Source organism: Mus caroli, unplaced genomic scaffold (genome assembly GCF_978045245.1).
Source record: "Mus caroli unplaced genomic scaffold, Mus_caroli_1 scaffold_1, whole genome shotgun sequence".
NCBI classification, from domain to species: Eukaryota; Metazoa; Chordata; class Mammalia; order Rodentia; family Muridae; genus Mus; species Mus caroli.
This window is the reverse complement of record NW_028227256.1, coordinates 155,910,884-155,934,422: the sequence shown is the minus strand read 5'-3', so window position 1 is coordinate 155,934,422 and position 23,539 is coordinate 155,910,884. Positions and strand designations below refer to the sequence as shown.

The window sequence follows — 23,539 nt, the reverse complement described above, 5'->3', positions numbered from 1 at the left end:
AGGTGAATCTTTGTAAAAAGAAGAGCAGGGGGAAATGCTCTAATTTCACCTGTAGTTTCAACCTACACATGGCCAGTAGGGAGTCATGTTCCTACAAAGTGATTCTGAGTTTGTGGGACATTAAGTAAATGTGATAGTGAAGCATATTGTAAGACTTCGTAATTGTACTCTGAAGAAATGGAGTGCACAGTTGGAGCAGGCAGGATGGAGAGACATAAAGCTTCGGATGGAGAAGTAGAGAAATGTGGTACCTAAGTCACAGGCGCCCGTGATGCTTTGCAAGATGCTGCTAATGAAAACAAGAAAGGTAGTGTCAAAGGGATATAAGATGCAGGGCCTGAAGGAATTTTGAGACCTAAGAAAATTAGGAGAAAGAGAGATGTAAACAAAAGGAAAGAGAAGCCATTCTGTGTGCAGGAATAGCTATACCTACCTAGGGTAGTTTGGAGAACAGAGGGGAGCAATAGTGATCATTAGGTCACCCAGTCGGACCATTTCCTTTGGAGACACTTTAAAATGCCATGGAGATGTGAGGGCACTCGAATAAAGAGGTTGTTGGATTTAGTCACGAAGGTACAACTTCCTAAGCTAAACTCCGGGCACATAAGAAATTTGTTTGGAAGGAAGGGTATCTGAGCCCTAAGGAGTGGGGACAGTCCTAGTAGTGAAGTATGTACACGCTGGCAAGATGACCACAGAATTCCTGTTCCTAAAGCCTTGGGGATGGCCGAGGGTGAGTTTGGGTGCTCAAGGATGTGAAGCAAAGAACTACTAAGCATGTGGCATGCAAGCAAGGAGAGAGGCCTTTGAGAGTTCGTATGGAAACTAACACTGTTCAGATGTGTTCCTGACTGAAAACTCGCAGCTCAAGGCTGAGGAAGGTTTCAGCGACACTAGCAACCTGTTCCTTTGGGGCAAGGCAACTAAGAAGGAAGGTTCAGGTCTCCAGACTGGATTTGGGGAGACATCAGGTGCACTGAGGCCCAAGTGCTGGCCTGCAAGTGGGTGTGAAGAAAGGTCCACGAGTGGGGCGGATCCAGGGAGGTAGTGTGGGGGAGGGGAAGTGGCAACAGCAAGTGGATGTGTGGAACGGGCCAAGGGGGTGGGGGACCGCCTGTCCAGCGCCTCCTCTGGCCTCTTCCACCTTTCCCGGGACTCACCCAGCACGAAGTAGGGTAGCTCCGTGTTCTCTAGGTCGTCCACCACGACCATTTCTCCCGGGAAGTCATTGCGCACGGAGAAGAGAAGCTTGGGTTCGGAGGCCGAGGGACTGTGCATGATGCTCAGGTCGTTCTCGCGCAGGAAGGGCAGTGCCGACACAGTGATGCTCTTGAGCTTGCACTCCAGCTCCTTGGATGGATCCACCTCGCCGGCAGCTGTGGCCAGCACCGCAGCCGGCCCCCAGCAGCAGGCGAACAGGGCGCAGAGCCCGGCTAAAGCCATCTTGAGCCCTGGCCGCCTTCCTCCCAGCGCTGCGATGGTGGGGGAGGCAGCCAGCAGGGAGGGAGCAGCGAGCAAGCAAGGGAGGCGGGGGAGGTTGGGGAGGGGACACGGAGCTCGAGAGCCCTGGTCCCCGAAATGAGATGCTACTCGGAGAGCCTTAAGTTCCAGCGCTGAGGTCTGGAGAGCCCAGCTCTTTGTTTCCCGGAGCTGCTTATCTGGGGAAAGGAAAGGGGGGTGGGGGGGAGAGAAAAAGGAAAGGAAGGATGTTGGGAGGAAAGAGGAAGAGAGCTGGGGATTCTAGGGAATCAGGTCAGCCCCCAGCTGGCTGATGATGCTCCTGCCTCTCTCCTCCTCTCCATCCCCAGGGCTCTTGGTTATTAACTACCTGCTCTGCATTTTTAAAATTGCATCTTTGTAATGCAAAAATCTCTCCTGTCGCAGCAGCATCCAAATGGCTTGGGAAAAGGCATGCACTGCCACACACCTTAAAGGGCTCATCTTCAAAAGCAGGTGTGGGGGGTTGGGGGGTATCTTTCTACATTTAAAAAAGAGTGCCCAGTGTTTTGGGGGTTTGTGGGTATGGCTTATTCTCCTTGGTCTTCTTGTTCTTGTTCTTTTTCTTCTTATTCTTCCTGTTCTTGTTGTTGCTGTTGTTGTTGTTGTTGTTGTTGTTGTTGTTGTTCTTCTTCTTCTTCTTCTTCTTCTTCTTCTTCTTCTTCTTCTTCTTGTTCTTCTTCTTCTTGTTCTTCTCCTCCTCCTCCTCCTTCCTCCTCCTCCTCCTCCTCCAAGTCCTTCTCCTCCTCCTATTCCTCCTTCTTCTCCTCCTCCCCCTCCTCCTCTTCTTTCTCTTAAAAAAATCAACTTCTTAGTTGGATTGGATTTGTCTGTTGGATTAAGGTGTTGAGATAAATGTACACGTATATTTTTGATCCAATATGGATTCTGCAGAATGATTAAAGATATTAGTTGCAATATTGATATAAATACAGCAATGAAAAAACGATGAACAACAAAAAAGGAAGTCGATGTCACTCATACTGTTAAGCAATGTAGAACTTTCACTTGCAACTTATGCCTCATTTTATCTCTGTCACAAATGCTATGTACAATAAGCAATAAAATGATGATGGGAGTGCTATGATTGACGGGGAAAGCAGACTTAGCTCAAAGAAACCGTAAGCATTTAATTTTAGAAAATTCAGTAAACAGAGCAGAGTAGAAAGTATATGTGAGAACGCAAGTTTCTCATTAGCCAAAGTCCATGGGAAAGTAATAAAAGAATTTTGCTGGTTGTGTTGAAGGTCAATCCAAACTCTGTCAAGAAAGAAGCAGCATACTTAGCCCCTTTACTTACTAAGTATTCTTAGGAACAACACTACCACCACCCAAAGTTTATAGAAGTTCTGCTTCAGCTACTGCTGCTGCTGTTGTCCTTATATGCTGGATGCCATAGACGATATAAGAAAAGCAACATTTGGGGAATGCTGGGTTCTAATATTTGGCTGAACTTCAACATGATAAGCATGTTGAAGTATCCTTCTAAAGTATCCTCTTCCAACCTGGCTGTTCTGTGTTTAAATACCAGCAGGAAGATGGGCTCAGTCCCTATGCTAGACATGGAAATCACCACCTTCTCAAATAGGACCCCAGCTTTGAAACAGTTCCTGTTCTGACCTACCTGGCGTGACCTATTGACAAACGCAGATGTGTGCCCTTTAAGAGATAAAGCTATGTGCCATACATTCCACAAGATTAATCTAATTGAATAGTTCAATCTAGTTGAGCCAGCCATGTTTAAGGTCACATTTAAGGAATGAAAGAAAAAAGGGGGGAAAGGGATAAAAAGAAAACAAAAAACAATTGGTGAACTGATGTAAGTTTTGTTTCAAAACGACATATCTGAAAATTAATGCATATGTATAATATCATGTTTTCCATGCAAACTACTGACAAAAGGATACATTAACTAATGGCCTTCCCATCCATCTTCACTGCTCCCTTAACAGCAAACAAATGTTTATTTCTTATAATATTGGAAATGGCACATACTACCTTCATCAGATGAACATTTGCAGGACTTTTGATATGTGTTTTTCTTCATTAACATATCATGGGTGATTTAAGAAAACACGGCCAAGTTTCTTGATTTTCATGTGATTGGACATAAAGACCAAGGACATAAAGCCAAAGGACATAAAGTCTCCATGAAACTTTTCCCTCTTCTCTAGCATTGAGAAAAGCATGGTACATAGAGAGGCAATGTGATTTGCCATGGGATAAAGGGAAGCCAGGAAACAGAAGCGTCTCTGGAGTGTAAGAAATGGGGTGCAAGTGTCAGATTATCCATCTCATAGCAGATTGGCTTGATTAACAAATGAAGAAACTAAGACCAAGAAAATAGCCAGGGGCTTAATGAGCTCAGTGTACGAAGACTCCGTGTCACTGAAAGCACAAACAATATTTCTTAAATGATGCCAACTCATTCATCTGACACTCCATTTTTCATGGGCATCCATCAGAGCATGGGCAGAAAGAACAGTCCTCCTATTTCTGAATGGTACGTAGCCTACAATAATTTTTAAGTCATTCTAATTTTGAAAAGTGCTGTGTTAGAAAGCACAAGTGTAGCAGTGGAGGATTGGGGAAAGCAGTGGTTTTCCCCAAGTCACTGTGGAGTCTTCTTAAAATGTCACATCTGAGAGTGTTAGATATTGACATCTTGAACTTCTATATGATGTCAGTTTCCACAGAAGAGTTTAACAATCAAGGCTATGGGAACAAAACGACAATATATTTTACCAAGGCTCATGGTTTCCCTACACAGGATGTAATATCATATCTGCTACTTTTCAGAATTAAATATCTAGAGATGAGGATAGAAATTGCAGCTCACAGAAACCAGAGAGTATCTCCTGGGTCATGCTTTCACTTATGTGAGATGAGGAGATTCAGGTGAGTCACAGTCATCTCTTATGTGTAGCGGTGATGTGCTGTAGCAAAACCACATATGTGGGTCAAAGCTTGGCCTCACTCTCTCTTTGGAGGGGGACTTGAACTGTGCCCATCTTTAGTTTCTCATGAAGAGAATAAGCTCAACTATCTCTATCCATATCCCATTCTATAAATAGTATACATGCAAGTGTTTATATTATTTAAAATATACTATTTAAATATAAACTTACTAAGTATATTAAATATAAAATAATTTTAATATAAACTTATTTGAAATAAAGTATGTTATTTAAAAATACCAAGTTTTGTAAGGTGTAAGTCTGACTTCTTCCTTGAGGTTCACTGTTTTATATTTAAATGTCAGTGGCCTCTTTTTATGACTCTTAATACCTTTGGATTGCTTTCCTCATAAGCCAACTCTATACCCAAGAGCTCAGGTACCAGGATTCTGTGGTTTGAAAATTTAAAATTTTCATTTCTTACACTTATTCCCCTAGGTTGATTGCTCACTGTCAAGTATTTCATTCCCTGATCACTACCTCCCCAAACACACACATACACACCAATGAAGATGAGGCTCTTTCCCATCCTCACTCCTTCTAGGCCCTTCTTGTCACAGGGAACACAGTGCTCTTCATTCCTTAGGTTATCCAAACTACTCAGATAAACCTCCAGCCTCATCTTGGAAACGAGAAATTGCATCACTTCCCGTTCTCATCATTCCATTCTATTCACTGAATATGTACATGCATGCAAACGCATATGCACATTCAGTTCAGACACCGAAAACAGTGTCTTACATTAAATGTTTTTATTTGTCGTATTTATCAACAATAATACTAATACATAAATAATAACAACGCATAACTTGCTTGGAGTTCATGAGAAGGAAATGAGATTACGCAAAAAGATCTCACACATTCAGACATTTAGTTGTTGTTCAGTGACAATAGCCCTCTCCACTGTCTTGTTACATGATATAACTGTTTCAGACAGAAGTGGACTTTTGAAACATTGCCACAAGAATGTATATGCTGTTGGTCTAAAAAGTAAATGTAGTGATGTACATTCCTTGACTTTTATATTCATTTAGAAGAAAAGATAGCGTGGGTGCAGCAACAGTTAAAGGGTGGGACTAACTCAGATGATCATCAGCTTTCTGTGGCCAAGACATTAGTGAGTGAAAGAAATAAGGTGCAGAGCACTGTAACCTCCTAATATTCTATATTTTCACGGTTTAAGAACAAGTGAAATTCTTTGGGAGTGGGTATTTGCATAGTAGTCCTCATTGGGCAGTTATTAGATTTACTAAGAAAGAATCAATGTTTGCTTCTTGTAATGTTGGAAATGAAGTGAATAGTAGTTACCTCAAAGTACCTTCATCAGATGAACATTGGTAGGGTTTTTAGTGTGTGATTTTCTTCATTAAAATACCAGGGGTGATTTAAGAAAACACAGCCAAGTTTCTTGATTTTCATGTGATTGGTTGTCCCTTCTTGAGAAATCCTGGCACCTTTCTTCTTTCCATTGACAGAAGTTACACCTGTCCTACCATTCATCCATTCCCTCACTCCCTCAAGTTATTTCACAGGAAGACCTCCAATGCGTTCTTACTTGGGTTAGGTTCAGTGGGCCTCTGTCTCTAGGAATCTCAGGAGCAACTGGCTCCACAGTCAGGAGCAGTTAAACTCTCAGTAGTTTATTTAGATATTTTATCTTAGTTGAAGATCTGGGGACTCCACAGAACCGCCATTCTCTGGCATGTTTTATAGCCGAGATTCCTGCAAAGTGTAAAAGGAATAACTTGGGTAAGATGCAGAGTAGGAAACAAGTAGAGATCAGATACGATGGAAATGGGTGGGGGTTTGTAGGTAAAAAGCAGTTTCTAGACTTCCTCACTCTTTCAGAGCATCTGGCTAAAGGGGCACTTTATACCTAACCCCAGATATATCCTACCTCTGTGTACATCTAACCTCTACCCTCTTCTTTGTCTACTTCTTTACAAAACAATCTCCGATGTTGCTCTCAACTCAAGGAAACTAAATGGAGACACTTGTCTCCCTCTTTGCCTATTCTCCTCTAATAGGCCCTCATAATGTGACTCAGTGGGAATTCCCCCACATCCCCTACCACTTTCAACTGATCTTTCTTCAACAATGGCTCTTTCCAAAATTTAGTGTAGTTCACCAGTTAGTAGAATGCATCTCAGCCTCACACATTTATTAGAACATCAAAAACGTATCATTCACATCCATTCAATTAAAGTTAATATCTTTATCCCTCCTTCTTTCCTTCTTTCCCTCCTTTTCTCCCTCCCTTACCCACTGCCCGGACTTCCCTTTCACAGGCTCAGCAGACAGCACCTGCTTCTCAGAAACAAGGCTTGTCCTGTTCTCCTTTCTCTAGTCTTCCTTTAAAAAACGCGAGTCCCTCTTCCTGACAGCCACTGGAGTGAAAGGAGACACACAGAAGGAAACCATCACAGGCAAAACAATTCTCTTTCTTTTTGGACGCAGGCCATTTCAGAGGTCTCCCCAGAATCCCCAAGTTCTCCTCTTTGCTGTTGTTCTTACAGGCCTGGTGTGGGGCGTGAGGTGTCACAATTTAGCTGTTCAGCGATTCTCTGCCTGGTCATCTTACCACAGAGCTCCTATGGTCTTTTGCCTCCCTCTTCACCCCTTCCTTTCCTCCCCCACCCCCCGGTGTGTGTGTGTGTGTGTGTGTGTGAGAGAGAGAGAGAGAGAGAGAGAGAGAGAGAGAGAGAGAGAGAGAGAGAGAGATTTCTCACTTGGGGGCTCACTTCTAATTAAGTAATTCAGGAGGTTTAAAAAGCACAGAACAACTAAATGAAACCTCAAATTAGAAGGAAAATGGCTCAAATGGGTCCCCATCTCTCGGAGTTCTGGTTAAGCAAGCAAACAAAATGGGCTGGGACGAATGAATATTGTAACTCAGAAGACCAAAGCAAATGTAATTAGTTCCCAGTCTACTTCTTGTTCCTCAGCCTCTGACACGCTCCAGTCTCACTCCCAACGCCACATGCAGCAGCGAATTTATCCAATTCTTCCTTATCCTTACTGCGGGGGGCGAAAAAGTCGCTGCTGCAAAGCAGGGAGGGTTAACAGAGCTGGTACCCCAGCCTGCCAGCTAGCCAAAGGAGATTGCCGGTAGGCCTCAGAACCCGCCCCTGCCAGGCTTCACAGCCAATGGGATCCTGTGGTGAGTATGGCGCAGGGTCCTATTGGCTGCCAACCTACGTGCATAAGAAAGAAGGAGAGAGGCAGGCAGGGCAGCATTGTTATCTTAAGACACTCATCCGGTGTCTGAGTCTGCAGGTGACACTGGTTAGGTACGGACCGGGAAGTCGGAGTGGGGACACGCCGGGCTGCAGCTCCAGGATGGAATCCGCCTGCCTGCCGCGCGGCTCGCAGCTCTACCCGCAGCGCCTCCGCTGAGCTCGACGGGTTCCGGAGGACTTGGGAAATGCACCTGCCGCGCGCTCTGAAGACACCAGCAGGTCCTCAGGCAGCCGAAGGAGCCCAGACGCCTGAGGAACGGTTTCTGTCCATGTACAAGGCACAGATTTCGGATGACAGGGTGGGTGAGTCTCTTTAGAGTTGGAAAAAAAAAAAAAAAAAGAAGGCAAGATCTTGTGTTTCACCTCGGTCGAGGGACAGGGGACTCCTCAGTTGGCTTCCCACTTTCCTCACCTCTCCCACGCCGCGTGCGACCCAGCCTAGCGCTGATCCCACTTCACAGATGCTGTGGGTGCCTGGGATGCTCGCTGCTCCGCGGCAAGGCAGCAGGCAAGTGGTCTAAACGCTGCCGCCGCGGCGGCGGCGGCGACAGCAAAGCCCAGAGCAGGAGAATTTGAAAAGAGACATCCGTTCCCTCTCACAAGCTGAGGGGGTGGCATTCACATTTCCCCAAAGGAGAAAGAGCCACAAGAAATCATGAAGTAAAAACTTTGGAAGGCTGCCACTGGAGATGTTGCACAAAAATCAGGCGTCTTTTGGGAGTCTCCTCGCAGTCCTTGGTGGTTTGGGGAGCAGCTGATACAGCAAGAAGGACTCTTACAAGGATTCAAGGTAATCGTGCAGGGGTCTGTATCCCCTGAGTTTTCTATATCACCTTTCGTTGTGATAGTCCTCATTCAACCTTCTTGTCTGGTGCCTGGCAATTGCAAGCAAAAGGAATAACTCCCATTCCACCCGTAGTTTCTGTCAGGTGGAGCTTAGCAGTGGACTTTGGGTTTGAGCTGACTCTGGAATTGCCTCCTGGTGTCGCATGGCTGTCACAGAGCTTGGGCACTTTGCCTGACCTATATTGTTTTTTGTTTTTTTTTTTTTTTGTTGTTTTTTGTTTTTGCCTGATTTAAGTCCTTAAAGTTAGTGCAACTCCCATTAGCTTTCGAAAATTCATTCGGGCTCCATAATTGCAGAGGATGACAAGGACTTTTGCTTGCCTAGCTGATGCCGGACAGAACTGCACGAGGTTCACTGTGTTTGGAGAGGACCCTAAAAACCTGGTATTCTTTTGTGCAATACAGCTGTATTCACATGGTCATTAAAGCCCTGTAGCATGCTTTAGAGGCCATTCTATTTCTTCTATGAACATGTAATGAGGGACAAAAATAATTCTTAGGAGTGAATCCCATGGTCTCCTTTGGGTGGTATAACAGAAACCCCAATCGACTGAGTCAATCCTGGTAGTGCACTGGAGACACTACAGGGAGAATATTGCTGTGCTGAAGGGAAGTGTCTGTTGAGACTATCTCTCAGTGTTTTCCCTGTTCATACACAGCTCTCTCTCTCTCTCTCTCTCTCTCTCTCTCTCTCTCTCTGTGTGTGTGTGTGTGTGTGTGTGTGTGTGTGTGTGTGTGTGTGTTCACAGCTGTATGAAGGAAGCTGGCTGCTCACAGAAACACTAAGCATCTCTGCCAAGCCCCTGCTCGGGCCATGATGCCTGGGGTGTAGCTACCAAGTAGGAGGATGAACTTGTACACTGCTGTTCTAGCCCAGAGGAGTTCTCTCTTCACCAAGCAGTCTTTCTGCACGGTACATATTTATCCAGGGTATATAGACTTAAGCCAAATATTAACTAACAATCAACTGGATGCACTGTAATGTGATTGAGCAGACCTTTCTGTAAAGAACCATATGTATGCTTTCCCTGTCCTGGGAGCAGGTTGCCCTGAGTAGGAACAAATGTGCTAAGAGAATATCAATTACAAAATAAAATCCAGACTGTATCCAACAGGGCCAGTGATATGTTAGCATAGGCCAATAAGAAGAATTAAACATATACACTGTGAGTCAAGTATTTCTCCCCAGGTCTTCTCTAGACAAGTGTATGTTGATTCCTTTGCTTTCCTCGCCCCCCTGGCCAGGCTCTTGGAAGCTATGCAATGCCTGTATTAACCAGGAAGCTATAGGATTCTACTAAATCCCCTGGGGGGCAGTCTGATGACATCAGAAAACAGCTAGAGTGATGCTGGAGTCTGTGTGTTTTCCCTCTTGATTTTGCACAGTTGTATGCATGGTTTTTGTTTGTTTGTTTGTTTATGACATGGCCCTCAAGAGTTCCTTCTCACCTGGAATGAGTTGCTATGTAACACTGAGAGCATGACCAAGCAATGCTGCCACAGTGATCTATCTTACCAGTACCATAGCTGCTACCCACTCTGGGAAAAGATGCATGCTCTGCTTCTGTGAGGAAAGAAGAATTTGGAAAGATGCCGAGCAAGGAGACTGTGTTGGAGAGCAAGCATCAGACCAGAATCTTGGCTGCTGGAAAACAGCTGGTTTTAAGGGGTTTGACAGCTGGGCTGCAGCCATGGGGAAGCCAGAAGCATTCTTGACTCTTACTTCTTTCACCTTACAAAAAAAAAAAAAATGGAGTTGTCTTTCCTTTCCCAGTGTGAAAACAAGAAAGGCAGAGGAGGTAAAGGCTGGGGAGGACAGAAGGGCCCGATTCTTCTTGTGTTGGCCTGGTTTGGGGAATGGGGAACATCTCTTCCTGGATCTCAAGATCCCCTTCAGAGTGTTCCTCTCTGGCCTCCTGACAGGTTGTTTACTGAGCAAAGCCAGAGGGCACAGAACGTCCCTGCGTCATCAACTCCTGATCCTCTTCCCCAAGGTACAGGCTTGCACCTGGGAGCACCACCTTAGACCTATCCCTCTGGGAGGGTGCTCCAAAATCCCTCTCCACTCACAAACAAGAGGTAATCTGAAGGGACTGGAGATAATGTGTGGGCACTTTCCGCTGGCTAGAATGTTCAGTGTTCAGGTTCCTAGCTAGTGTTTAAGCAAGCACTGTGGGGTATTACTTCTGGAGGGCCATTCTTTCTTCTTATTAAATAATAAGTCCTTGCATATATTTTGAAGAGCTCCTTTCCCAAAGAGCTGGGAGCATTTACAGAAGTCCTCTACATAATTCTCAGATGACTTATAGTCTCCTTTGTCTTTGGTTACCCTAAGATGTAGAGTGTGAATGATTTCAGTCTTCTTGGAAAGGGGAGTGCAGAGAACCCCAGGAGAATATCTGTCTTACACGGGACACAGGACACACAGCAGTAGGAAAACTCATGGAATGGAGGCCTGGGTCTTACTGCTTCCTAATTAACCTCAGTCCCCTGGGCTTCTTCTAAGGCATAGTTCCATCTCAGTGTTTGTGATCTGACTTGGTTGCTTTATACATTACAAAGCAAGGAGGCTGTGATGTGATTTGGGGGTCCTCCTCTGGCAGTATGTCAGGGCACAGAGGGATAAAAAACCTTAGGAAACTTTAACCCCATGATTTTGTAGTCTACTTGGGAAAATAGGCCTATGTCCAGGCAAAGGTAAACGATGATGTAAGTTCTCAACAGAAGTTCAATACAAGAGAAGTCAAAAGGCTGACCCTATTAATCAGCCATTGATCTGTACTAATAATAAGAGCTATCAGTATTTCACGAAGGGAGAATTAGAATGGAGCCATGAGAGTTAGAGTGGAATATTTTGGATAGGCAGAGAAGGGCTAAAGGGCTCTAGCTGATCAAGTCCCTCACTGGAGCACAGGCACAGGGAGAAGTTGAAACCAGTATGGTCTGCATGGGTCTTTGGGGCCACCTCTCTTGCAACCTGGAAATCCTATGTATCTGTGTTCATTGTATTAAACGTGTATGGCCTAGAAGAAGTTGATCTAGGATCCTGACAGGGCTCTGAAATACTGGGCATATTGCTAGACATTGGAAATGTTACCTGGCCTTCCATCCACTCTCAGGTCTAAGCCACATACAATGAATGGGAAAAGCTTTACTCAAGGTCAGAGAGCCTATCAACTTTATATCCAAAAAAATTGAATGAGGATGTTGGGGAAGGCAGGCAAATTTCAAGAGAACATAAGAAAAGACTTCTCATATTTTAGAATCAGAATCCTTTAAGAGAGAGAGCTTTGATTTTTCCCCCATTTCCTATTTCTCCACCCAAATGTTCCTCTTGGGGTTTGCTTGGAACCGGCAAAATGCCAAAGCCCTTAGGCATTTAGCATTGAGCAGAAGATTTCCAATCTTAAGATTCTTGAGCATGCCCATGTACATAACCTCTTGTCTCCTCTTCTCTTTCCCTTTTAATAAAACATATGCTGTTGCAGTCACAAAGGAGGAGACCACAAAAAAAGCAGGAGGGGGTGGGGAGTGGTACTGCCCGCAGCTGTACCAGTGGGTTCTGTGATTGTTCAGCAGAGCAAAGAAAGGAGAGGCATGGTGTCAGCCTGGGTAGAACCAAGGGGAGTCTAAGGGCTGCTGCTGCCTCACAGGAGAAGGCTGCAGCCAGTTACACACACACACACACACACACACACACACACACACACACACACACACACACATACACACACTTGTTCTAGGAGTCAGCCTCTCTCCCAGAGAAAGGATGGAGAACATTATAAGCCTAACTGCTTAGAGATCTTGGTCTTCAGCTGGTCTGAAGCATCACTCAGGCTGCACACCACTGTGTGAATGGCTCCATCCCTACAATAGGGAAAGCTCCCCTTGGACATGAGAAGAGAATGACTTGCCACAGTCCCCTCCCTAACTTCTCTGAGATATGGAGGGAGTTCCCTGGGAGCTCAGACTCTCTGTGTACTTTGGTCCAGGAGTACAGTCTCAAACCAGCTCTTAAGAGACATTAACTCTCTCTTGAAGATCCTACCTTAACCCTACCTGTCACCCTTGCTTCTACTAGCACCCTTATGCTAATGGCCAGTAGCTGGGCTGTGCATAGGACATCTTCTCTCTTTACTTTTCAGAAACATACACTGCCATGTTCAGGGTTGAGCCAGAGTCCTGGGCACATGATGTGTTGTTCATAATTTTGGAGGAAATCCTGCTCTGTTTGGGAAGGAAGTGTCAGAAGGCTAAGTTATGATGACTGCAGTGGGCTAGACTTCTCTAACCTACTGGTGCAGGTTGGTCCTCTTTAAATTATCACTCTGATATGCAGAGGAAAGTATGAATACCATTATCATATTCTGCCATCTTCAGTGGCTGGTCCTGTCCCATTATTTATTTTTCTGAAACTCAGTTGCAATGCTAAAATACCTGGGGTGCTGGATTGGGTAAAATTAGGAGCCACTGCAGGCAAAAATCCACCCAAGAACTCCACAGGTAGCTCAGGGGCTCTTGAGATGCATGCCAGGATTGTAAAATTGAAAAGATTTACTTTTTCAAAAGCCATATAAGAGCCAGGGAGTGGTGGCACACACCTTTGATCCCAGCACTTGGGAGGCAGAGGCCGGCAGATTTCTGAGTTCGAGGCCAGCCTGGTCTACAGAGTGAGTTCCAGGACAGTCAGGGCTACATAGAGAAACCCTGTCTCAAACCAACCAACCAACAAACAAACAATTATATGAAACTGGGTATGTGGCTCTGTTGACATGTTCCTTGCCTAACATGCCCCAAGCCCTGGGTTTTGTCTCTACCACCACATAAACCAAGCCTGGTGACACATACTTGTTAATCCTAGTACTTAGGAGGTAGAGGTAGGAAGATCAGAAGTTCAAGGCTATTCTCAACTGTATAGAGAATGGGAGGCCTGCATGGGATATAAGAGACTCTGTTTCTAAGAACAACGCCCCCACACACACACTCACAAACAAAATCAATGTAAAAATGTCACTATTTTACACTGATTTTAGATTTAAATGATGTAATAATTCAGATATGCTGGGTTAAATAAAAATCCAGTTCGTTTTGTTCATTTCTTTTAGTTTTTAATATAGGGACCAGAAGTTAGATTTCCATCGGTGGCAGACAGTGCATTTCTTTTAGTTTGCGCTGGCCAGGCCCTGCAGAGCGGTAGCAGCTTAATGGGGAGAAAGGGCAGAGCTTGAGACAGGAGGAGCCAGAGACATAAAAAGAAAGAGAACATGGAAGGAGAGGTCAAGAGCAGCCCAGAGGGAGCCTCTGGGCATGGGTTTCTGAAATTTAAAAGCAGGAAACACAAATAGCCTACATGGCCTATATTTATTTGAGGAGGGACCTGGCTAACTGTGACTCCGCCCACCGGAAGCTTTACTAAAGCAATATAGCCCTCAGCTCACATGCCCAGAGTGAGCTGGTGAGAGGCCTTTGGGTTTAGTCTGTTTTTTTTTTTTTTTTGTTTTGTTTTGTTATGTTTTGTGTTTTGTTTTTTTAAAGGGGTGGGGAGTGTAATAGTAAAAATAACTAAGTGAGTGATCTTCAGGTTCTCTCTCCAAAAAACGAGAACATACTTGGCTGAACTTAATCTTAATCTTCGAAGTCCCTCCTGTGCCCTCTCTGCCATCATGTGACCTCCCCTTCCCTGACTTTTTCGTATTTTCAAAACAGACGTGTTTAGTGGGCAGGGAGACAGAAGAGCCACCACAGTATTTTTCAAGATTATTTACCAAACTATCCATTGCAATGGAAAGACGTGAGGATCACATTTTATTTGTTAATTACGGGTTGAAATACTACCACCCCTTCATCATAACTATGCTGGTATTAGTCACCAAGATAAGGGTTGGACAGGCCTAGAACTTCTCTCATGTTTGCTTAGCCCTTCTATCATTTGCAAAAATGTTCTCCCAAGCTGTATTTCACTTGATTCACACATCACCCCCAGGGAGCAATTATTATCTCCTTCCCATGTTTTCCATGATCTCTCTTCAGATTACCTTTATGATTATATTTCCTAACCCTTCTCTTTCTATGGTCTTTATTCAGTCTTGCTTGTAGTTTTAAAATATGAATTATGTAAAGGAGGCATTATTATCTCTCAAGCCTCCTCTCAGCACCTACAAACCTCTCTCTTAGGGTGTTGTTCTTAGTGTAAAATAGAGCAGAGTACCAAATATAGCTTCAGTAGTACATTGAAGACACTCAACAAATGTCATGCCCACCTCCTGCTGAAGAGCTCCAGTTTGATACACAGACAGTTTTGGTATCCCAAACTAAGCTTGTAGTCATTTCGTTCCTCAGATACCTGCTTCAGCAAATAACACAATCAGATCTCCAGGGACTGAAGAAATGTGAAGCAGGACTTAATGGAACACATATGTCAACCCTGGCACTAGAGGGGGGAAGCGGGGGGAAAAGGGTCAATGAAAATTCAAGGCAAACCTTTTCTACACAGTGAGCTCCAGGCCAACCAAAGTTAGCAAGACTCTGCTTCAGCAAAACAAACAAACAAACAAACAAACAAACAACAAAAACCTCATTGAGCAAGAGAGATTTGGAGACTTGAGGACCTGGGTTCAAATCCCCAGCACCCATGTGAAAAACAAACAGCTAAAAACACCCAAAATAGCTGCATGTGTCTGTAAATGCAGTTTTGGGGGAATGGAGACAAGCAGATCTGGGGGGGGGGGCTCACTAGCCAGGCAGGCAGCTCATCTGAAATGATAAGCTTCCGGTTGAGTGAGAGACCCTATCTTAAGGCAATAAGGCTGAGAGCAGTGCAGGAAGATACCCGACATCCTGCTCTGGCCTCTGCATGTGAATACATGGGCCTGCATAGCTGCACACTCACAAGTATGCAGAGGAAACAAACAGGTGAATCATATTGGCCTCTCACTTTCACACCTATTCCCCTCCCCTCCCCCATCCTCTCTACCCCCACCCCTATCCCCCTGGCAATAAATCAGCAACCCTGTGAAAGGTATGCCTCTGGTGACCCTTGGAAGGGAAACCTTGCACTCCTGGTCGCACCTCCTGCCACTCTCTGAAGTCAGACTCATCCCTTTTTGCCTGGACCTTCCTGCATTTGTTCTCCCTGTTTCTTGCCTCCAGGGCTAAACCAGGTCTGCTTCCTCCTTGTAGCCAGAGTGATCTTTCAAAATGGTAAATTTGATTATGCCTCTCCTCTTGGTGCAATTCTCCTGTGGCTCCCCACAAGCATCAGAATGAGTTCCAAATGTCTTAGCCTGACAGAGCTTCTTCGAGAGCTGGTCCAACGGCCTCTCTATGTGCCTCTCCTCCTTTCTCCCCATCCCACTGCAGCCTGCAGTGAAGCCCCAGCACCCTGGCTCTTGGCTGTGCCATGGTGTTTTCTGGCAGTGCCCTCTGCTGTCCTACTCTCTGCTTCCTGGGGGTTCCTGAGCCTCAAGACTTTGTAAACATTATCTCCTCTGTGTAGGCTTCTCTGAGACTCTGGGACAGAATTAATTGCCTCCTCCTCTGTACTCCCACACTTCTTGCTCAAATCTCTCTCACTCTATTCACCATGTAATGATTCGTTTATGTAGCTTGGGCAGTGGTGTTGACATTGGGATTCTAAGACATAGTTCTTCGGAGGTATTTAATACAGAGAGCAAATTATTGGAAGGCAAGCCCTATCCTCCAGCACAAGAGATGGAGCCAAGGCTAACAGACACAAAGCCTTGTTCTCTAGGTGCTTCCATTCTGTGGGAAACGTGGCTCTGTGGATCATAGGGTCATTGCTGATAGTGGCTGACATTTTCACAGCATTTATGTGTCAGACCTTGTAGGGAAACCACCTCTCATTTACTTATTACAGTGATCCTGTATACTAAGCTCATCCTTTTTATCTTATGTAAGATAAATCGGAACTTCAGAGACACGAAGGAACTGTGGCTGGAGAGATGGCTCAGTGTTTAAGAGTACGTGCTGCTCTTCTAGAGGATCTGAGTTCAGTTGCCAGCACCCAGAACAGGCAGCTCAAAACTGCTTATAACTCTAGCTCCAGGGGAATCTAATGCCCTCTTCTGGCCACTATGAACATCAGTACACATGTAACACACATGTGCAAATATAAGCACATACATACCCATAAATAAAAATATGTTTAAATATGTTATACTTAATAAATATAATACATTAAATATATAAGTATATGTAATATATTTAATATATTTTAAAGAAATGTCTATTTACTATGCATTAAATGATTTATTTAATATTTATTAAATATAAATATCAAATGTAAATTCAATATATATTAAGTAAATATGTTTAACAGAGAGTGAGACAAGGTAGTGAAACTAGTCCAAAGTCACACAGCTAGAATGTTGGGGAGTTGGTATCCCATGAAGTTTAGGTCCTGAGTCTATAGGCCTTAATATGGGCTTCACAGAAGTAACCTCTCAGGCCAGTAATCAAATGAGACATCTTTTGGTAGTGCAAGATATTGTAGGAGCGCATGACTAGGATAGTGTTCTGGGAGGAGCTTTTCTTGGAGGTTATAGTTAATTTGGTGCATCTGGATTGAGTATAAGGATGAGTCTGGGCATTCAAAGAGGGAGCGAGGGTAACAGAGGCTTCTGTTGATGTGGTCCAAGGAGTATCACATTCAGAATGGTGACTAGTTCAGATGCATTCAAACTTCCCCTCCCCCAGACTATTTGTTCCCCCAGTTCTTTTGGATGACCACACATCTCATAAAGCATCCAGCTTGCTGCTCTTGACAAGGATAGAAAGAGATGACATGTGAAAATACACACACACACACACACACACACACACACACACACACCATGGCTTTGCTAAATCACTTTTATTTTACTTTCTCCTGTGAACGAAGTGTCACTCAGAACCTTAATGGAGTGATAGGCACTGCAAAGGCCAGAGACAACCCAGAGGTACGAGCAAAAGGGAATAAGGTGAAAATGGAACTGGGCTAGAGGGAGAAAGAAAGGGAATCTGCATTTGATCTTAGAATCTGATCAGGGAGGGGCATGCGGAGAGGAAAGCTTATGAGATGGTGACAGGACAGCTGGGTGGCAGCTGGGTCATTATGTCAGTCTCCACTGACATCCACACATGCATCTATCCATTTGTTTGTCCTTTGTGAATATTTTATAATAAAAGTTAAAGAAATGATTTGAAGAGCAGGCCAAAGCTAGCTGGAACAAGCTCATAAATATTTAAGATACGTCTTGAAATGAGTAGAACTTGCACTGAGCTCATTTTTGTTGTAATATCTCACTTAATTTTTCATTCCTACCTCATGAAGGGAGTGCCATTCTTATTTTATAGACTAAAACCGAGGAACGTAAGTTCAAAGGAAGTAGCCTCAGGTTCTGATTAGTGCATAAGAGTTTCTGATTTACAGCCTGGGAGGCTCTGAGCCATCAGGAGGGGAAAGACCAAGTTCCTAGTCAGAGCAGCTCCAGTCCTGTGTTGGTTACTAACCAGCTGTGCAATATCAGCTAGGTTATAGAACACTCATGAGCTCTGGTACCTCCACCTAAAAACTGGAAATGAGTGTTAGAGACAATGATTGACAAATATCCAGGAAGCCCTTGCCTCAAAATGGGCATTCAGAAAATGGTAGCTGCTGTTTCTGTGTCTCCAAAGACGAACCCTTGAGAGATGTTGACTTCCATAGAGGTGGAAGCTGGGACCCCAGCATAGCCAACAAGATTCGGTACCACCTTTAATTCTCGCTGCTGGGGGAGATGAATCAGGTACTTCCTAAGAACCCTTACCAACCCCCAGGTCCTATAGTGCTTTCCAGGTATTTTCTCCTTGGATCTTGGGATAAACCACCTAAAGTGGAGCATTTTCTGTTTATGAGTAAGGAGATGGAAGTTCCCAGAGACTGAATGACCCATTTCAGGCTTCCTAGCGTGGGTGAGTTCACACTTGACCCTAAATCTATCAGATGCAGAAGCCCTTTGCTTGAGCATTAGACTTTGCAACGCATCTTTGTTCCTAGGTTGTGTCCTGGGGGGGAAGGTAGCTCCGTGGTCAAGGTAAGAGAAGCTGTTCCGATATCTGACTGATGTTTCTTAAGTAGGACAGAAGCACTGTTAACTCTGGAGGGATTCCTGGGAGCAGGCCACCAGGGCTGGTAGATGGTAAAAGAGGACCCCAACTCAAACACTGGGAATACAAAAGCAGGCCAAACAAACCAAAACAGAAATGCAGACAGAGCCCTGAAGAGTCTCTAGTGCAAAGCTTTACAAGGCCTGTTCACTTAGTGCACGCATGCTGGTATTCCAAGGGCCCTTTCTGAAGACAAGTGTGTGTGTGTGTGTGTGTGTGTGTGTGTGTGTGTGTGTGTGCATGCGCGTGTGTATTTGTGTGTGTGTTTTCAAAAGAGCAAGGCTTTCAAAACAAAATTAGAGCCGAGTCTCCTTAGGCATGGAGGAAGGGTTTCCTGAACTTCACAAGATTTTTAACCTTTTAGGAAGGCAGAGGGCTTTCATTAATAAATCTTCATCTAGAATTCTAATACACCCAGCCAATGCATATGGAAGGCTCTCCTTGGGGCAGGCGTAGGTGCCTGGAGCTGGGTCATCCCACACTTCCCTCTTCAGCCAAAAGTTCTGCCCAAGGCACCTCCTGGTTAGAACAGAAAAGGTGCCTGGAAACACATTGAAAAACATGTACCATAGAGATCCTTCCAAAAGCAAGCCTTGCCACTTTTTTTTTAAAATAATAGGTGATATATTAAAATTGATCATAAAATCTAAGACCTTTGCCAACACAGACACATCTGTGACATTCAGCGAGACTAGGAAAAAAATTACTGCTCTCTCTTATTCTCAATGATTGAAAATGCATAAAATTCAATGTCTATGAATAAACACCTGCTGTGTGCCAGGAACTGTACCAGACACCGACTATGCTTACATGTGCAGTCTCCTCCAGTTCCAACACCCCCCACCCCCCACACAAAAGAAGTGTCTCTCACTGTACTCAATAAAAATGAGAAGAATTGAGTAAGGAGAGTTGCTTGCCACTGATCTGAGATCTCAGCTGTTGGGAAATAATGGTACTGGGAATTTTTGTTTGCTTGCTTTTAGACAGGGTCATGGTGTGTCTTCTGGCTGGCATGGCCTGGAATTTGATATGTAGACCAGGCTGCATCTCAAAGAGACCCTCCCAAGTCTCTGCCTCCCCAAGTGCTGAGATTAAAGGTATCCCCACCAAACCTGGCAGTGTTAGGACTTTAACAGTGGATTGAATGAATTAAAGAGTCTGACTTTGGTCACTAATCCCTAAATCTTCTACATTGGATAGAAATAATATTTATTAACCTATCTCATAGTTTTTTACTGGAGACCAGCATGCTTTGGCTGTGAGATTTTACCTCACCTCTTTGCCTTCACAAAGCATTCCTGTCCTCCCAGACCCTTGCAGCAGATCTGTTTCCTTGGCTCTTCCTGATCCTCTAGGTCAGGGGCAGCTTCTTTTTCAGGGTCCAGGCCCAGTAGCAGCAGTGGTTGGAAGGTATCCACTTCTATTCCTCACTTGGGAGCTTCATGCAGGGCACAGCATCCTTCCTGAGCTGGAGGTGGCCAGACTGGAGCCCAGATTTCAGTTGAATTACTAGGATAGTCTGGGGTCTAGGCTCCATAGAAGTTCTTATAATCCCCTTGAGGAATAGAAATGCCTAGGCAGTGCATAACTACTGCAGGGGCAGCTCATTTCTGCCTCCCCTTCACTGTATCTGGCCACTTAGCATACTATAAATATGTTGTCACACAAGGAATGGGCGCAGGTGATGAGCAGCGTTCCTGTGGGTGATAGGTCCCCAGAGACTTCCTGAACACTGTGCCTCTTCCTAGGTCTTTGCCCTTCCGGATTTGAGACTCAGAAATCAGAGTAAGGCCAGTATCCTCCTGAAGCCTCCGGGCTCTGGAGACCCCTAGAGGCAAAAGTATGTGTTACGAGTCGCCCCTCACTTCTGAAGCCAGGAAGGTTCTTGCCTTGAGATGACTGGCCTTTCCTTACATAAAGCACACTTGCAGCAAGTTCAGAAGGCATAGCCTGGCACATGTGTGAGTGTGCATGTGCATGGATATAGAGGGGTGAGAAAGGTTGGCAACATTTGTAGAAGCAATCCTGTCCAGAACTAAGCTGATTAGTTCCGGTCCCTTCTCTGCCTGACTGAGCCATGCTCCTTTGTGCCTGACAGCCAGCATCTCTCTCAGGACTGCAGGGACTGAGACTGCCCTTCTTGGCAACTCCCTAACACCTCCATCAAGGCGACAGTTTCCCTAAGGCCCCTTCACTCGTCTCAGTAACTTGATCAACTCATTTGTGCTGAAGTATTAATGACTAATAATGATTTAATGTGCTGTCTCCCAATTAACACTGAAGCATTTCAAAAGAGAAATTCACAGATTTTTTAACCTAAGTGAAAGATTCATGTTTTTCCCTTTTCAGAAGGATTGCAAGCCCCTGAAAATGTACAGAACAGACAGTTGCCTGGATAACAGCCCCTCCTAGCAACAATCGAAAGCATTGTATAGGAGCTTATAGAATCACCTAACAGAGTCCTTCTCCAATCCACAATCATTAAAGATAATGCCTGTCTACATAACCCCCACCAGGAGAAAACTAGGATGCCAGAGTTGACATAGCTAGCTCCTTGTGTCTCCATAGCAAAACCTAGATGCTTAATGGATTTTCCTTCACTTGTGGGAAAGACCTTAGTCACTGAGGGAAGAGGTTCAGACACTACTAATCAGAGTGCAGATCTGTAGTGATAAGAATATGTTTTCATTTTAATCTCCAGGGTGGGAATATGGGACTGCTTTGGACTTTCTTCAGCAGCTGACTATGATTTGCCTCGTGCTCTAGCAGAGAAGTGGTTTTGCCAGCTGAAGATGGTTTATGTGACTGTGTGTCATTTGGAATGCTTGGAACTTTTCAGAGGTTATATAAATGGTAGAGCCAAGATGGACATGGTTGGGGGTTGCGGGTTGGGAGTTGTTGGGGAAGGGAGCATTGATTGGGGTTTATTAGTAGTCATGCTCAAAGAACAAAAAATGAAGAAAGAAATAAGATTCAGAGATCTTTATCTCTCTCTTTCTCCCCTCTATCCTTTCTCTCCTATCTAGCGATATGGGGTAAAATTGGGGGGTGGGATAAGAAGTGTGAAAAAGAAGAACCCACCAGTAGCAAAGCCCAGCACAAGCTACATAGATCTTTGACAGACTCTGTTCAGGGCTGATCATGTGATCCTGCCCAGTTACTTTACTGCTCAAGCCTCAGTGCACACAACTATAAAATGAATGTAGCAAAATTCACAGCCCAGAATTGCTTGGTGCATGAAATATTGCAGAATTATCACCTATAATGTCTAGTGTTTGAAGAATGTCCGTTCTGTGACAGTTCTGTTCCTAATCTTACTTTTATTTTTATTGTTTTTTCCCCTATCTTAAGCTTCCAGTGCAGGGCAGCATGCAAATGCCGTATTTATTGATCAGTTAGAAGATTCCCCAGCAGTCCAGCCTCCTAGGCGTGGTTGGTTTGGTAATGAACTGGATGTCTTTCCAGATGAAGGCATTGTATGAAATTTATTTTCTCCCCCTATTCTTGGTTTCTTTAAATGTATCTCACAAATGCAGCGAGTGAAATGAATTTGGCAGTGACTTAGAAAGACTTAATGCATTTCAGAAATGGGGGGGCATAACAAAACCTGGTTTGTTTTAGTGATATATAGTTCATGTGATATGACAAAACTCCATTTTTACGCTTAGGAAAATTGGCTAATTTTAAAACAGTTGACACATGCCATATGCATATAGAGTAATGATAGATTTTGCTCAGGCAAACAACAGAAGAACACAGGGCCAGAAATATCTGCTGGGGCTTTCATCAGTTAAATTCTTAGTTTATGGCAAACCTTCCCGGCATAGGAGCAAGGAGGGACACAGAAAGTGGACTCCCAGTGGCCTCAAGTGCTTGAGTCAGATATTTGATCATAAAAACACCATCTACCAAGAATAGAATACAGACATTGTGTTTTTAATGGGAATTGTGTTGAATGGGAAGAGGAAGCTACCCCACATAGCAAGATTTATGTGCCAGACTTTAAACAGTTCCAAAAGATATTAGCCAGAAAGGGGGTACAAATGACAAAAGGGATGTAAAGTTGGTTAGAACCCCGGATTTGTGTTTCAGAGCTTTTTCTGGTCACTTCTCTTGTTGGAAACATACACAGTGTTTGGCTCTTACACAGCACTTAAAATGTTCTTTGAGATCCTCCTGTAAATAGTTCTGCATAACTCTGCTCCTCAGTCAGAAGCTCAGGCCCGTGTGGGCTGATGGTGTGCCGTCTTCTGGACTCAAAGCATTTTATTTAATTTCATTTTATATATATCAAGACATGATTTAATTAGTGAGTACAGAAAAAAAGTCAAAGACCTTAGAGGTTTATGGTCAGGTCTCCAGGACCCAGCAGCCTGACATCTAATCCTGTTATTTCTCACCTTAACCTGAACAGAGTCGGAGAGTTGCTTCTCTTTCTTCCCATAATTCATTAGTTATTAAGTTTTCTCTTCTTTTATTCTTCTTGTGTATCCTTTGCTTTGTGTGACTCTTCAGGCTGGTCCACCACTGCACTTTTTCTTCCTCCTCAGGATATCATAAAACAAAGAAAGCCAATATCTTGATGGCTCATTTGTGACGAGACCAAGTAGAAGAGGAATTTTCCCTGATGCATTTTGCCTCCTAGAATAAGTCTCTTGTCCCCTGGTGAACCTGACCATGAAGGTGATTACAGTTGGTGCCCCGCAGTGATATGAAGGGGAAGGGCTGAGCAGTGTGCTGCCTCCGTCCTTAATCATAGACTCAGCACCCCAAAGGCAGGAACCGGAACCGAGGTTTGTCTATCAGCCTAGCCCTTCCTCCTTGGCACAATATCAACTACTGGGAAGAGTTCTT

General features: G+C 44.3%; 2 protein-coding genes across 3 annotated transcripts in view; one reads left to right on the top strand and one right to left on the bottom strand.

The window, feature by feature from the left end:
- Positions 1-1,955, bottom strand: part of Astn1 (astrotactin 1) — a 319,917-nt gene extending 317,962 nt beyond the window's left edge. Inside the window, exon 1 of the mRNA XM_021156108.2 lies at positions 1,161-1,955. Within this exon, the coding sequence (XP_021011767.1) occupies positions 1,161-1,443 (283 nt within the window). The 5' untranslated portion in view covers positions 1,444-1,955. The remainder of the gene's footprint in view (positions 1-1,160) is intronic.
- A 5,724-nt stretch (positions 1,956-7,679) lies between these two features.
- Brinp2 (BMP/retinoic acid inducible neural specific 2) overlaps positions 7,680-23,539 on the top strand; it is a 103,509-nt gene continuing 87,649 nt past the window's right edge. The window contains exon 1 of one of the 2 annotated variants that reach the window (XM_085842441.1): positions 7,680-7,992. The gene's annotated coding sequence lies outside the window, so the exon portion shown is untranslated. The other variant, XM_021166491.2, reaches the window with a different exon arrangement.